This window comes from Stegostoma tigrinum, chromosome 6 (assembly GCF_030684315.1).
Source record: "Stegostoma tigrinum isolate sSteTig4 chromosome 6, sSteTig4.hap1, whole genome shotgun sequence".
Classification (NCBI taxonomy): Eukaryota; Metazoa; Chordata; class Chondrichthyes; order Orectolobiformes; family Stegostomatidae; genus Stegostoma; species Stegostoma tigrinum.
Window position 1 is genome coordinate 80,483,898 of NC_081359.1, and position 17,417 is coordinate 80,501,314.

At 40.3% G+C, this 17,417-nt stretch overlaps 1 protein-coding gene and 1 long non-coding RNA gene across 3 annotated transcripts in view; both read left to right on the plus strand.

Annotated features, from left to right (window-relative positions):
- The window catches only part of uspl1 (ubiquitin specific peptidase like 1), a 31,729-nt gene extending 27,469 nt beyond the window's left edge, over nucleotides 1-4,260 (plus strand). For both annotated transcript variants that reach the window (XM_048532381.2, XM_048532380.2), the window contains one exon: nucleotides 792-4,260. In XM_048532381.2, coding sequence (XP_048388338.2) covers nucleotides 792-2,761 — 1,970 coding nt within the window. In that variant the 3' untranslated portion in view covers nucleotides 2,762-4,260. The remainder of the gene's footprint in view (nucleotides 1-791) is intronic.
- Nucleotides 4,261-9,413: 5,153 nt separating this feature from the next.
- Nucleotides 9,414-16,918, plus strand: LOC132209774 (uncharacterized). Its single transcript, XR_009445854.1, has 2 exons — nucleotides 9,414-9,804; nucleotides 15,747-16,918. It is a non-coding gene; the product is annotated as an uncharacterized LOC132209774 (long non-coding RNA).
- Nucleotides 16,919-17,417: the final 499 nt, after the last annotated feature.

Genomic DNA, 17,417 nt, shown 5'->3' on the forward strand with positions numbered 1-17,417 from the left:
GTATATTGGAAGAAGGCTGATGTGCAGGTTTATAGGGAAAAGGTAAGGCTGTGGGACTAACTTGTAAGCTAATGTCTGCTGACACACAATGTCTCTTGTAACTGCTCATGGGTATCAATGTGCAAGTGCACATATGCACAATTCCAGAAGCACCAGGCATGACACAGACTCCAGTGATGTCACGTACAAAGGAACTGTGCACAGACAGACAACAGCACCATTGGAAAAGAGTTCAGCAGGAAGGGTATGGTAAGATAGTGAAGGGCATGGGAGTGATTGAGGACAGTGGCCTTGAGGAGGTGGGTGGGTGGTGCCTAGAATGGTGACAAAACGTCTGAAAACTAACCTTCCAGCTCAGCGAGCAAACTCACATCCAGAACCTCAACCTGAGCTACAAATCTTCTCAAAACTCGCTAATATCAAAATTTTATAGACTGAGTTTAAAAGGATTTTTATGCTAGAAAGTCTTACAGTTTGATTTATGCATAAAGGATAAGGGTATTCATTTATATTTCACATTCCTATGAAAATTCTATATTTCTGATGCCCATACTGCTACAGTGTGGCTTCAGAACAGAAATTTAGAAGGAAATGTGCCATATAATGAGCTGGTGTGCAAATCGTTTCTAAGGTCTTGGATTAGTAATAATTCTGAGTGAATACTATATTGTTAAAGGCTGATTTAATATTTAATTACATATTTGCCAGTCAGTTAACCAAGTATCTTTTTTTTAAACCAAAGACTTTTTTAAGTAGCTGTATTCAACTTTATTTGTGGTCTTGTCTTGCAGGGTCATGGCTTGAGTGTGACGACTTGAAAGGTTCTAATAGTTGTTGGCATTCAGTTTTAAACGTTCCTGCAAATGAAATTCACATTGTCATCTGGGAAAAGATTGGCCTTGAAAATCCAAAACGAAGCAGCAACATGTTTTCATTTAGTTATTCAACCTCTACAACTGTCCCAACCTTTACAAGCAATGCCACTACCTCTGTGTCACAGCAGCTCTGTGAAACATCATTAAATAGTCCTGTTCAGTTAAGTTCAGTTAAAAAACCAATGATCAGTACATATCCAGAGACTACACCTAATGCAAACTGTGTAAAGGCAGGTGAACAAGGCACTTCAAATAATAACTTGCTCTCAGGTTTGGAACATTTGACAGATGATGCAGTAGTAACGCTGAATCTTGTGGAAGTTAAAGTAGACAATGAGGGGAACCCAGTAGACAATTCACAATTCACGTCAAGTGCTGAACAAGACAATTTGCAGAATCTGCAGAAAACTCTACAGAATTCACCTCTTGTGACTCAGGTGGCTGCTGACCATGATGTATCCGTACAATCTTGTACTGATTCACAGTATTTGAAGGACATTTTCCAACAAATAAACCGGGCAGCCGTCATAGAACCTGACATGCCTCAAAAAAATGTTTTAGAATCCAAAGCATCTTCATGGCCACCTAGACCATCTCAGCTACAAGAAATTGCTGTAGCTGGTGCCTCATCTGCGGTATTACGAAAAGATAATTTAACAAGTTCAAATGCCTGTCCTACTCACGAAAGAAAAACTGCATCCGATTGTTCAGAAATGTCTATACAGTCGAAGGCAAAAGTACAACAGGAAGATCAGACCAAAATCCCAGTATCTGAGATCTTGAAAAAGTCTACTGTAAATGGGTCATCAGCTGATATTTCTCAACCTGTAGCAGCTAAAAGAAGCTTTGCTGTAGGTTGGACGAAGAACTTGTTCAACCGTCACCTTTCAACGCTGGCAAGCAATCAACCTAGAGTATTGCCTCGAAATGAAGTTAAAAATGTTCCCAAAGGCAATGTTTCAGTAAAAACGTTTGATCTAAAATACCCTGTAAAGGAGCGTTTCGATGGTTTCAAGACCAAATATTCCTCAAAACGTGCACAAAGTGTCAAAGAATTATCTGTCTGTCAAAATTCAAATATCCCTAATGCTGCTTGTATACAAAATGACAACTATTTGCCTCAAAATTCGGGTAACATGAAGGAGAACTGCAAAGTGTTGTTGCCTAAGACAGTCCCTTCTGGTATCCATACATTAAACAAAACATTTCTTAATTCATCAAAATGTACTGATCTCTCAAAATGCGAAACAAGGACTTGTAATATGAAGAGTCAGTGCTCCAGCTCAAGCAAGCAAACAGAACTGAATTATGCCAGCTCAAAAGCTCATAGTCTTCGTCTCAAGTTGCTCAAAAAACTTAAAGACAAAAAAGATCAGCTAAGTTCACTTGACCAGCTAATGAAGATTAAGCAGTTGGGTGAATTTGATAACGTATATGCTAGTACTTCTAGTCTTGAAGGACAGTTAAATGTTGCAAACAACGGAAGCGCAATGTATGATGATGTATTGAATGAACTTTGGCGTGAGCTTGGCGTTGAAAATGATAAGTCAGTTTATACAGCCAGTTCAAGTGCTTCATTGAATAGTAGCCCAGACCATGATGAATTACTTGCAGAATTTTTCACCCCAACTACAACTGCTACAGCATCTAATTATGTGCAAAGTAGTGATTCATGGCTTTGTGGAAGACCAGCAAACTGTAAACCAAGTAATGACTGTACCATAGCTCCAAGCACTGTTAGTGGTGACCACATATCACCAGTTTACGAGAGCCCCACAAAGGAGGAAATGTTAGTAGATTTATTGTCCACATCCACTCTTAACTCTTTAACGGGAGATCACGATGAATTACCTAACTTTGATGAAAATCTTTTTGAAAACTGTTAGGAAATGGTCATTTTGATGAGGCAATGAGGAAATATTGTCTCCTTTAATTTAGTACTTATTGAGAAAACTGTGTGTCCAGTTTCTTGCATGTTTAAAAAAGGGTTTTTTTTTATTTTGAGTCAAATGAATGGTTAATGCATTCTGTGAATGTATTTAACTTGTTTTCGGGTAGTTTGTGGTATTTGCAAGATGTGAGGTTGCAATGACACTACTGAATAAAATGTTGGTAATGCATGTTTACTACATGTTGCTGACATTCTGTTAAGAAAAAAAAGTAAACCAGATGTTGTTCTTGACAAATGGAGTTCAATTTGCAGTCAGTACTTTAATATATTTGTGAATACCATATTTTTGTTAAAATTAATTTGAAGTGCAGTTTGTTAATCCTTATTCTTAAAATGCAAATATTTAAATCATTTGCAATGATTATATTTTAAATATTTTGAAAATGTTATTACAGACTAATAAAATTGAGTAAAATCAAATTAACAGTTTACTGAAAAGATTGACTAGGTTCATTAGCATGAAGCAATTGATCTATTGGAATAATTTAAATCCGTAATGCCATCTGAGGTCAGCTACAATCGACTTCAGTTTGGATTGTTGTTCCTATCATCTAAATTCATTCATTAGATTCTTATTCTATACATTCTCTGTCATGTGTACTTTTTACTTAAATGGAAAATTGTAATGAGAAATATTTGCCAGTCATGCAATATGGTTTATAATCGCTGCAAATGATAGTTTTTTCAGTTAAAGTTGTGAAGGGAGCTAGACTTGCAATTTAAATTGGCATATCATGTAAGTAAGGGTGATGTTTTTGAAATAAATTCGGTCACTATTGTGATAAGTTTGAAAAAAGACAAGATGCTTGAGACAAACAGACCAATTAGGACCTGTGGAGGGAAGATCGTTATTAATCTTGTGGGCAGCAGCCTTCTTCAGGGTTCTGTCCAACACATCAACTGGTTTTCTCTTCATGGATGGTTTTTTTTCAGTTTTTTAAAATTTTCTTTCAGAACTCCAATGTTTGTAGTTCCTGATTTATTTCATTTTGTATAATGCAAATGTTGTTTCATGGGTTTTGAAAGTTCAATGTAGAAATTCATGCTGGAAGCTCTAAGATATGGCTATGTTTTGTTAAGTGGCCACAAAGTTAAACTGATTTATTTAAGGGATGTTTTGATAGCTAATAAAGTTTACTGTTCTTAATGTTTGAAGCCTGTATAAGCCATGCATATTATGCTGAGAATTACACTAGTAGAACATTACTTGAGCCAGACCATCAACACAAGGTAAAGTAAATAACAATTTTAGTGGACTCCTGGTAGCCCACAGTACTTTATATACTTTCCAATGCTCGTGCAAAATTATTTGTGGTGTATTTAGTTTTAGTTTCTCTGACTTAGAAAGTTATTAACTGTTTGGTCTTTGTACTTTAAATAAAAATGTTGTGCTGGTCATGCGACCAAACAATAAACTTATTCCAATTTACCTAACCTTCAGGTGGTTAATAGTCTAAATGTGTCTAATCCAGCATTCTGGTATTAATTTACCATAATATCTTGCATTCTGTAACTCTCTTTGCAAAACACACAATTGGCTCAAACAAAAGTCACCAGTGGAATAGAGAAAAAAGTTTCTGATGTGCAGAGCAGGAGGTGCTAGGGATTTAGGATGGGTAATTGAAATAAGATAAGGTATAAATGAGCATTTTTGTGTTGTTTGAAGAAGTTTAATTGGGTTGTAGATGTGGCAGTGTGTCAAAGACAATGTTGAGGTTATGAATTGGTGCTGTTAATCTTGGGTGGGTAGACAGGAAGCTGATAGATGTGAAATTTAAGCCTTTAATAGCAAGAGTACCACTTCTTTATATTAGGAACTTCCCCATATCTGGTCAGTGCTAGAAATTCTGGACTGATGCATCCTGATATTTTGTTTGAAAATGAAAATAATGTAATTATGGTCAACTGGAATGATCAAGACTAAATGATAACTTGAAATATTGAAGATTGCCTTATACTGATAAGATATGGACTAATCATTCTCTGTATCTTAGAAATGCTCAATGTCTCAGGCACAGGAAAGAGAAAACATTTTTGAGACCAGTCACAAGCTGGGTGAGTCGTTAATATATTGTCTCAAAATTTCTTGAGGGTCGGACTGCATCTGTATCAGATGTAAACAAGGTCAACCTATGCAAATGGAAGGAGGGTAGGATGTGATAAGTCCTGTGATAAGTTTCCTTTGGAACATCCTGCAAATGCCTTTTAGGCACAGCATCCAGACGAAATGGTCTCTAAATTTGCCTCTTAAATTTAAAATCAGCTGTGCTCTGGTTGCCATCTGTTGCAGCCATGCAGAAGGTATTTCTTTGGAGGGGTCTAGTACTGGTGCTTTTGGGTTTACTGTCTGTTATTACTTTACTGTATATCCAGGAAAATGTATATTGCTGAATGAAATAAGTGGTCGGCATTCAGTAGGGGCCATACCTCCAGCATGCTTTTAACTTGATATTATTACTTTTATGCACCTCTTCCTTGAGGCTTTTACCTGTCTAGCTGATATTCCTTTACTGCAAAGCTAACATAAGAAATTTGTTATTAAAAGCTTCCATCTTGCTGCGGAGAGATTTCAAGCTATTCATCATATCCGTCAACCTGCTCTGAAAACTGCTCATATTTTGTGATCTATGACCGATTTTACAACAGGAGCTGAGGCAATCCAAAAGACTAAAAGTATTCTAAGTAAAACAACACTCAACATTCTTTTAAAAACAACCAAACCAATTCAATCAATCCCCTAATATGCATGAATCCTTAAAATCCCAGGATCCAGATTTGTATTTTCATCAAAAACAAATGGTTCTTTGGATAGTACCTCATTTGTATACTAAATTTAGTTGAAATCTGTCAATTAGTTTGAGATATATTTATAGATAAATAGATTAACACAGGCAAAACATTACCTTGGCCATTGAAGATAAGCAGAAGTAGTAAGTCCAATGTTCGTATTCTTTATCGTTGCAAAATATTCCTGATAAGATAAATGAACTAGTGCCTCAAAGGGATTTAGATTTACTCATTGGTTACAAGTGACCAAGGTTGGGAAATAAATACTTCAAGATCTACAGTATTTTTGAGATATCGATAGAATGACAAAAGAATATGGATAGCTCAGATAGTAAAGGATGACTCTGAGGAAGTGTCACTGGACCTGAAACATTAACCCTGTTTTCTCCTCATTTGCTGCCAGACCTGCTGAGCTTTTCTAGCAACTTTGTTTTTGTCCCTGTATCTAACATCTTGGTAGGTTTAAAAATGATTCAGGAAGGGGATAAGCCAACCACGGTTAATCAAGAGGTTGAGGACAGCATCGTATATCGTCAAACATGTTAGGCAATCTGCATGCTTTATGATCTAGGGTTGCCTAATTTTCAGTGAGAATTCCTTTACAAATATTTGATGTTTGTTGCCATGCTTCATGATTATCTGCAACTATACCATTTTGAATACTTTTAGGTTTAATTTATTACAGTCACGTGTACCAAGGTACAGTGAAAAGTGCTGCCTTATATGCTGTACAGGCAGATTGTACTATACCAGCATATCAGGGTTGTAGAGAGTGCAGGATAAGTGTTACAGCTGCAGATGTGGAGCTGCCTGTGTTGGACTGGGGTGAACAAGTCAGAAGTCACACGACACCCAGTTATAGTCCAACAGGCTTATTTGGAATCACACAAGCGTTTGGAGTGCAGCCCCTTCATCAGGTGCAGTGAGAGCAGGACACAGTTTATAGGCAGAGAGATCAAAAGATCTCACAACTGGTGTGAGTGGAGTGTCAGATAATTAGTCTCTGCAGATGACCAAGTGTGTAAACTGTTTATAAAGTCAATGTCAATGCTGTGCAGTCATGACAATCAGGCAGAGCCACAGGAATGTACAAAAGGTGACACCCAATAGTAAGTGTGAGGTTTTGTTCAGAACCTGTCTGAATTTTAACCTGGAACGAGGTTAGTTTTATTCCAAAAGCTGGAATTTATTAAGTGCCACACTGACTGTGATTACAAATTGTATGTTTATTTTAAACAAAATCAAATGTATCTGTAAATGAACAAGCATCTTGGATGAAATGATTCACTCCTGAGATTTGTATGTGTCTGTGTGAGGAAAAAGTATGTATGAATGTGTGTGTATAAGTAATTTAAACCTATACAAACTAACTAAGATAGAGAGACCATAATAATTTATCAAAGTGATGCTGTCAGAACAAGAAATTAAGGAAGATTTTACAGATACAGCATAATGTAGTGGGGTCACCTGCAGTGCGACATGAACCCAAGATCATGGTTGAGGTCATCTTCATGGGTACGGAACTTACCTATCAGTTTCTGCCCAGTGATTCTGCATTGTTGTATATCTCGAAGGCTGCCTTGGAGGACTCTTACCTGAAGATCAAAGGATGAATGCCGTTCTCTGACTGCGTGGGAGCATTCCTGTCTGGCAATGGTAGCTCAGTGTCCATTTATTCGTTGTCATAGTGTCTGCACGGTCTCCCCAATATACTATGCCTCGGGGCATCCATTCCTGCAGTGTATGAGATAGACAACGACTGGCCAAGCCACTTGAGTATCTGCCATGAACATGGGTGGTGTTCCCACGTATGATGGTAGTACCCAAGTCGATGATCTGAACTGTCTTGCAGAGGTGTCAAGGCAGGATTGTGTGGTGTTATGGTTGATGCTGTCCTGAAACTTGGGTAGTTTCCTGTGACCAATGGTCTGTTTAAGGTTTGGCAGTTGTTTGAAGGTGAGGTGTATGGAAGAGCTTGGCAAGATGCTTATTGCCATTGATGCCATGTTGGAGGCTGCAAAGAACATGGTGTAGTTTCTGCGCTCTGGGGAAGCACAGGACAATGAAGGGTACTTTATCGGTCTTATCCTGTGTCTGTCTTCTGAGGCGCTCATTGTGGTTTTTCGCTGTGGCACGTCAGAACTGGTGATCGGCGAGCTGAACATTGTATCCTGTTCTTACGAGGGTGTTGAGATACAGTGATGAAACATGAGCATGGTCCCTTTAAAAGGCGAATTACACATCTGTTAAGAGACACAATGCATAGGTCCGAAGGTTATAGATTTGACTTTGGTGTGCCATCCAAACTGTTATTCCTGTATAGTTCTGATGGAAGAACACAGCAAGCCAAGCAGCATCATGCTCCTAAAATGCTGTTTGGCCTGCTGTGTTCATCCAGCTCCACACTTTGTTATCTCGGATTCTCCAGCATCTGCAGTTCCTATTATCTCAAGTTCTGATGAAATCCTGTATCAAGGGAGAGGCCATTCTTAAAGACTTCAACTAATGTGCCGTATGCTTATTCAGGTAGATGTTAAAAGGTGCCATGGATAATAGAGCATTCACTATGACTCTGTTCGGGGTATCATGTAGATTTGCTATTGTACTTACCTGTATGAGAATACTATTTAAATACTCGAGTAAAAGTCAATTTCATTGGCCAAAAACTCTGGAATTTTCCATATTTCTCATGTAAAGAGTTGACCCTCGTTCTTTATTGGAACGGATCAACATTGTGAGTCAAGGTATTATCCTGTACATAAACGTTACAATGAGAAAATAAATTTTAATTCATGCTATTATGTGTTGTGATGTACACTTCATGCCAGTGTTAGGCAACAAATTTCTTAAGTTCATTACCGAACAAGCACTGTAATTAGATGTGAGGCTGGATGAACACAGCAGGCCAAGCAGCATCTCAGGAGCACAAAAGCTGACGTTTCGGGCCTAGACCCTTCATCAGAGAGGGGGATGGTGGGAGGGAACTGGAATAAATAGGGAGAGAGGGGGAGGCGGACCGAAGATGGAGAGTAAAGAAGATAGATGGAGAGGGTGTAGGTGGGGAGGTAGGGAGGGGATAGGTCAGTCCAGGGAAGACGGACAGGTCAAGGAGGTGGGATGAGGTTAGTAGGTAGCTGGGGGTGCGGCTTGGGGTGGGAGGAAGGGATGGGTGAGAGGAAGAACCGGTTAGGGAGGCAGAGACAGGTTGGACTGGTTTTGGGATGCAGTGGGTGGGGGGGAAGAGCTGGGCTGGTTGTGTGGTGCAGTGGGGGGAGGGGATGAACTGGGCTGGTTTAGGGATGCAGTAGGGGAAGGGGAGATTTTGAAACTGGTGAAGTTCACATTGATACCATATGGCTGCAGGGTTCCCAGGTGGAATATGAGTTGCTGTTCCTGCAACCTTCGGGTGGCATCATTGTGGCAGTGCAGGAGGCCCATGATGGACATGTCATCAAGAGAATGGGAGGGGGAGTGGAAATGGTTTGCGACTGGGAGGTGCAGCCATATGGTATCAATGTGGACTTCACCAGTTTCAAAATCTCCCCTTCCCCTACTGCATCCCTAAACCAGCCCAGTTCATCCCCTCCCCCCACTGCACCACACAACCAGCCCAGCTCTTCCCCCCCACCCACTGCATCCCAAAACCAGTCCAACCTGTCTCTGCCTCCCAAACCGGTTCTTTCTCTCACCCATCCCTTCCTCCCACCCCAAGCCGCACCCCCAGCTACCTACTAACCTCATCCCACCTCCTTGACCTGTCCGTCTTCCCTGGACTGACCTATCCCCTCCCTACCTCCCCACCTATCTTCTTTTCTCTCCATCTTCGGTCCGCCTCCCCCTCTCTCCCTATTTATTCCAGTTCCCTCTCCCCATCCCCCTCTCTGATGAAGGGTCTAGGCCCGAAACGTCAGCTTTTGTGCTCCTGAGATGCTGCTTGGCCTGCTGTGTTCATCCAGCCTCACATTTTATTATCTTGGAATCTCCAGCATCTGCAGTTCCCATTATCTCAAGCACTGTAATTAGCATCACTTTCTGTATGGCCGTCCCTGCTCCGGGTCTGCATCCCGCTGGCCGTCCCCGCTCCGGTCCGGGTCTGCATCCCGTTGGCCGTCCCTGCTCCGGTCCGGGTCTCTAGCCTGCTCCGGCCTGGCCCTCAGCTACACAGATGATGTCATCGCTGCTACAAGGAAAGTATTTTTTTAAAAAAGAGAGAATAATTACTAAGTCATTTTTGTTTTTATTGTTGTTAGTTAGTTCGTAACTACCGTAATTCATTGTGTATTTTTTCATTATTAGTTTAGAGATCAATTGGGCATCTGCTAATGATACAGTATGAATTTTGACAGGCATGAATTTCAGACCATCGAAAATATCCATGTAATAGTGGAATCAACAAATTGAACTTTTAAAAACACTCAAAAATCTGATTTTACATGAGAACATACGGTAATTGTATTCCAAAAATAATAAATTACCTAAAGTACTTTGAAATGACTTAATGAAGTTGAGATTTCTTCCTTCCATTGCTAACATTGTAAATAAATTCCACGCTGAATTTTTAAAATTAAATTTTTCTGTACCTGACACACACTAAGTTAGATTACCTCTGTACTCTGGACAAAGATTCATCCAGTTGGGCGTCATGGTATTACCACTGCATTAGTAATCCAGGACGCCAGGACTTTGGGCACATGGATTTGAATTTCAGTATGACAGATGATGAAATTTGCATTCAATTAATAAATCTGAAATTAAAATCTAGTTTCATGGCAACCATGTGCCGATAGTTGTAAAATCCTATCTGGTTCACAAGTGTCCTTTAGGGAAGGGTATATGCCTTCTATATTTGGTCTGGTCCTACATATGATTCCAAATCCAAAGCAAGCCCAAACCTTTAAAACTGCCCCCTGAAATAGCCACGCAAGCTGCTTAGTTCAAGGACAACTCGTTGGCAACAAATGTGGGCTTTGTTAGTGATTTCCAGACCCAATAAAAGCATCAAGAAAAAGTGTAATGAACATTAGAACATTACCACTCAGACCATTGAATCTGCTCTGCTGTTCAGCAATAATTTTGTTGGTTATCTAATTTGTTATATTTTTTGACCTGAAGATGACACCAAGTCTCATAAAAAATCATAGTAAATTAATCAGTAAATTAGTAAATTAATTAGTAAAAATCAGAGTAAATTAATTTTGAGGAATTTGTAGATCAATAAATTAATTATGATGAAAGTATGTAGTAAAATTTCCAATGTTTGAAGTTAAAAGCCCAACGATCAAGTTAGTAATCCATGCTAAAATGTGTTGACATGGATCAGAAAAGTGAAGGAGTGAACACATTGTGGAAAGTTAGTTGTAACTTTTTAGCCTTTTCTGTGTGGACTCTGATAAACATGAGAACATAAGATATGGTTCCCACTTCCTGTTCCTGTACTTAAGTACTTGACAAAAGGACATAAATACTCGAACAGTAATTTCAGCCTGGTGCTTTGTTTTGCTATTAATCAGAAGTACATGATGGGAACCGATAATTTTTCATTTTCCTTCAGCCTGCACAAAATATTTGTATTAATAAATTCAACATTTTAAAAGAATACACTGGATTTTAGAACATAGAACATACAACAATATAGCGCCTAACAGGCTCTTCGGCCCTCGAGGTAGCGCCGACCTATGAACTAATCTGAGCCCACTCCGCTACACTATCCCATCATCCATATGCTTATCCAAGGACTGTTTAAATGCCCCTAATGTGGCTGAGTTAACTGCATTGGCAGGCAGGGCATTCCACGCCCTTACCACTCTGAGTAAAGAACCTGCCTCTGACATCTGTCTTAAATCTGTCAACCCTCAATTTGCAGCTGTGCCCCCCTCATACAAGCTGACGTTACCATCCTAGGAAAAAGATTCACACTGTCCACCCTATCTAATCCTCTGATCATCTTGTATGTCTCTGTTAAATCTCTGCTTAACCACCTTCTCTCCAATAAGAACAGACCCAAGGCCCTCAGCCTTTCCCCATAAGACCTTCGCTCCAGACCAGGCAACATCCTGGTAAATCTCCTCTGCACCTTTTCCAATGCTTCCGCATCCTTCCTGTAATGGGGTGACCAGAACTGTACACAATAAATTAGGAATCTTGCAAAACTATTTCTCACCTTTACTTCCCCTATTGATCTAAAAGACAACAATCAAATTCCTATCTAATTCTTAACCAATAAATAGCTTGTTACTAGGAACTCTGGTAATGTATCAAGGGCTGATTCCACCATACATTTTGCACAATCTAAAATGCCAGCTTTTCTGCTGATGCCTAGGATCAGGAACTTGTGGTGTGAAATGATGTAGGACTTCAGCAATAGTATCCTGAACATGGAGCACTGAACAGTATAGCTCAGTAACAGGCCCTTCAACCCACCATGTCTGTGCCAACCATTCTAAACTAATCCAATTGTCTGTACATGGTCTGAAGCCCTTTATTCCTGCCTGTTTAATATGACTGTTTAAATGTCTCTTAAACATTGCTATCATACCTGCTTCTACCATCTCCCCTGGCAGCACATTCCAGGCACCCACCATCCTGTGTGTAAAAAAGAAACTTGTCTCACACATCTTTAAACTATCCCCTCTCACCTTAAACAATGCCCTCTTGTATTTGACATTTCCACCCTGGGATAAAAAGACTCTCGCTATCCAACCTATTCACGTCTCATAATTTTATGTACTTTTATCGGGTTGCCCCTCAGCCTCCGCTCTAGTGAAAACAATCCAAGTTTGCCTGACATCTCTTTAAGGCTAATAAGCTCCAATCCAGGCAACATCCTGGGAAACCTCTTCTGCACCCTCTTCAAGGCCTCCACATCCTTCCTACAATGTGGTGAGCAGGACAGCACACATTACTCAAATGTGGCCTAACTAAAGTTTTATACAGCTGCAACATGACTTTCCAAATTTTGTGGCCCATTTCCTGACAGATGAAGGTAAACATGCATACCTTCTTTACCACCTTACCTGCTTGTGTTGCCATTTTCAAGGAGCTATGGATTTGCACCCTAAGATTCCTCTGTATATCAATGCTCCTAAGGGTCCTGCTAAATGCTGTATACTTTCCTCTTGACTTCCCAAAAGTGCATCACCTCACACTTGTCCAGATTAAACTCCAACTGTCATTTCCCTTCCTCACTATTCACACTTTCATCACTTTTCATGTAACTGTGAACTTATGCATCAGGCCAGCTACATTTTCATCCAAATCATTTGTAGATATATATTATATATATAATACAAACCATTGAGGTCCCCACATTGATCCCTGCAGAACACCACCTCCAATTAGAAAAACAAACCTCCACAACTACTCTCCATTTTCCATGACCAAACCAATTTTGAATCCAACTTACCAACTCACTCACCTTGGAACCCCTGTGACTTAATTTTCTGGACCAGCCGACCATGAGGGACCTTGTCAAATGCTTTAGTAAAGTTCATGAGGACAAAATCCACATCCTTGCCCTCATCAATCACCTTTGTCACTTCCTCAAAATACTCAGTGAAGTTCATGAGACAAGACCTTCCCACACAAAATAAAAAGACTGTGGTGGAACATGGCAACACCTTGTAAGCTGTCTCCAGGAAACCTTATTCTTACACATCTTATCGTTTTGGTCTTGTAAAACTCAATTGTAAGACTGTCAAAATTACTAACAATGTTCTCTTGAATCTATTTGCAAGTCTGGGGAATTCTCCGATAAATGAAGCCCAATTACTGATACTGGAATCGAGGCCTGACCTGCACAAGAATGAGACCTGACCCCACGGTGACTCACAATCAAGGAGCTCCGACCAGATTGACTGTAAGACCTGGTAGATCACTCAAGACCTTGACTACTGCCCAGGGCCCCATCAGGAGCACCCACTCTCCTTGCCAACACTGGACCTGCAAGCCCAGAGAGATTGAAGGCCTTCTGGCTTCTCACTGGCCTGCTATCTTGGGGAAGCCCAGAACCAAGTCCTGATTTGTGCAGCAAGAACTGATCCCACAGTGACCCAACATTGATGAGGCCTGACCAGACCTATTGCACAACCTTCCAAAACTAGTGCTCAGGACCCCATCAGATACATTCACATACCTTCCGCATCAACAGACTTCCCTCCCCGATACCCGGGATTGAATAGGTGCAACCACCCACCCAGGAAACCTGGGAGACACACTGGATTTTAGTTGAGACTGGAACTTCAGGGTTTCAAGCCACACCCCTCCCAACACCAACCCAAGCATACTCCTAGCAAACATCCCAGACATTGAGAACAAAATGGATGAATATAAAGCTAAACTCACTTCCGTAGAGAATTGAAGGACTGCTTGTGTGCTTTGTTTCACTCCTGCTGCCCCTTAAGGTTTCCCAGTTCACCAAGTGGAACAGTTGGCATCCTCAGACAAGGCAAAGAGCAGTGGGGTCTGCCTCCTGATCAACACCACCTGGTACTCAGACATGGCTACCCTGTTGAGTTACTGTTCCATAGACCTACAATACTTAAAGTGAAATGCTGTCCATACTACCAGCTGTGCAAGTTCACCTGTTTCCTAAGGCTGGAAGAAACTACAGGGAGTTGTGAACATAGCCTAGTCCATCACTAACCAGACTTCCATCCATTGAGTTCATCCATACTTGCTGCATCAGGAAAGCAACGAACATAATCTAAGTCCCTCCTACCCTGGCTATACTCTCTTCCACCATCTCCCATCTGGCAGAAGATATAAAAGTTTGTTTACACATACAAACAGATTGAAGAACATCTTATTTCCCACCGTTATCAGACTTTTGAGTGGACTTCTTATAATGTTAATATTGATCTCTCTCAGCACCTTCTTGACAGCTGTAACACTGTATCCTGTACTCTGTCCTGTTACCCTGAAGCTATAGGTATAGTATGATTTGCCTTTAAAGCACGTAAGACAACACTTTCACTGTATTTCAATACACGTGACTGTAATAAACTAAATCAAATCAAACCAAAGCTGTGCTGGCTATCCAAAATAAGTCCATTTTTTTCCAAATAAATCCTGTCCCTGAGAATCTTCTCCAATAATTTTATTATCACTGATGCACTGGCCTATAATTTCCTTGATCATCTCTATGCCCTTCTTAAACAAAGGAACAACATTGGATAGTCTCCAGTCATGTGGGACCTCACTTGTGGGTAAATAGAATGCAAAGATTTCTGTTAAGGCCTCAGCAATCTGCTACCTTGCCTCCTTCAGTATCCTGCGATAGATCCCATCGGACCCTCTGGACTTATCTATCTTAATATTTTTCAAGATACAAAACACCATTTCCTTCTCAATATCAATATGCCCTAGAATATCAACACACCCCTCCCTAATCTTACCATCACCCATGTCCTTCTCGGCGAATACTGATGTGAAGTACTCTTAAGGAGCTCACCCATGTCCTCCTTTGTACTTGAGTGGACCTAACCTTTCCCAAACCTGAACCTTTGGTGCAACCACATCCCTGAAACTCCAATCTACAGATCATGCTGCCTCCTGTATGCTCCTCAGTGAGTCCAGCTGCCACTGCAACCAATCCATGTGATCTTAGAGTAGCTTCAAGTGGCCACACCTCCTGCAGACATATGCCAGGGACAGTTGACTTCTCCGTGATCTCCCATTATCTCCCAGGAAGATCATAACACTTCCTTTACTACCCCTCTAGTAACTACTGGATTAAAAGAAAAGACTTTCCCTTGCTGTATCTTAAATGTAGCTCAACCTCCTCAGCGAAGCATGATGCTTACCAAAGCCTGCACTTTGACCTCAACAGCAGCACTTTGATCTCAGTGCTATTTCTAAGCCACAAACAATATTTTCTAACAGGTACTCTCTCTCTCTCTCGCTCTCCTTTTTTAATTTCAAAAATATACTTTATCATAAAAAAGTTCTTTGTATACATAAAAATGTGTCAAATGCACTTCAGTTCTGTACAGTTATCAAACAAAACATTGGACTTTGACTCTGTCCAAAAAAAATCAAAGATCTCACTTAGACACACAAGACTAATATTTACTTATATTTGAGACACTGTGAGGGGCCAATAACTGAATTGTCCCCTATTTACTTTCAGCAGGAAGACCTCAGACAGTGGTCTTTCCCCACTGTGCCTTGGCGGCAGCTGGTCCATGATTTAGTGTCCCTCAGCATGTAGGCCTGGACCTTGGAATATGCCAGTCTGCAGCCCTCGGTCAGGGCCAACTCCTTGTTATGGAAGACCAACAGGTTTTGGGCAAACCAAAGAGCGCCTTTCACCAAACTGATGGTCCTCCAGGCGCAGTGTATGTTTGTCTCAATGTGCATCCCGAGGAACAAATTGTAGATCACAGTGTCCCACATCATGGAGTTGCTCGAGATGAACCTTGACAAAAATCACTACATCTATCTCCAGGCTTGCTTTGCAAGGACACATTTCCAAAAGGAACAAAAACAAAGTTGCTAGAAAAAACTCAGTGGGTCTGGCAGCACCTGTGAAGGGAAAAAACAGAGTTGGTGTGTTTCAGAGATAATAGGAACTGCAGATGCTGGAGAATCTGAGATAACAAGGTGTGGAGGTGTAGAGGTGAAGAGTCTAGACCCGAAACGTTAGCCTTCCTGCTCCTCTGATGCTGCTTGACCTGCTGTGTTCATCCAGCTCTGCACCTTGTTATCTCAGATTCTCCAGCATCAGCAGTTCCTACTATCTCTAAACAAGCTGGGGTTAATTTCATATGCAAAGAAAAAGTCGATGGTTTTTGTTAAAACAATGAAAGAATTTGTTTGGGTGTATTGAAAGGACTTACCATTGTGGGGAATCCAAAACCAGAGTCCATTTATTCACAGGTAATTATTACAAAAGCCCCCAAAGAGTTTTGGAAAGAAATTCTTTACTCAAAAACTACTAAAAATGTGAAACATTATTATACTGAATGGTTAAGGTGAATGGAATAGACGTATTTAAGAGGATGTTAGATAAATTGCTGGTGGGGAAAGGAATGGAAGGAAATGCTGAATGGGTTAGATAACGATGGATAGGAGAAAATTCAGAAGGAGTATGAATGCTGACAAATGTCAATTGGACCAAAAGGTATAATTATTTCACTGTTTCAATAAACGCTGTGTTCAACTTGTGTATAGTCTTGTCTTAGCAAGACCTACTAAGGCTCAGCCATGAAATAATGAATGTTAGAGCAGTCTCAAGGGAGTATTTGGCCTTCCCTTGCTCCTATTTCTTACGTTCTATTTCAATAAAAATACTTATTTTAACTCAAAATTACATTTACTGCTGCCTCACCTTCAAGATTGTTACATGCTTTCATTATTCAGTTTCTACTGCTATTCCTTAACCCTCTGCTCCTCGCCACTTGATTCTTCCAGTTTCTTGTAGTTAGTCCTGAACAAAACTTTGACTGAAGCAGTACTTAGAATTTTCACATGTAATGGTAGTGGAAGCAGCACTATATATTTGTATATATATTAGCTTAATGTCACAGCACATCCCGAGGTTTATCACACATTATAAATCAAATTATGGCTCCTAAGAGCTAATAAGGCGAAGGTTTTAAGGATACTTTAAAAGAGGAAAGTAGGATGGACGGGTGAAATGTAAATTAATGCCAGAGGAGACTTACATGAAGATAATGATCTGTATTGACCTAATAGAGCATCGTATTGAGCCTAAATAAAATGGTAACTCAACATGAATTATTTCTCGACTATGATTATTTCACTGCTTCCAGAAAACCAGCTCATGGGAAACGACTACGACTTCA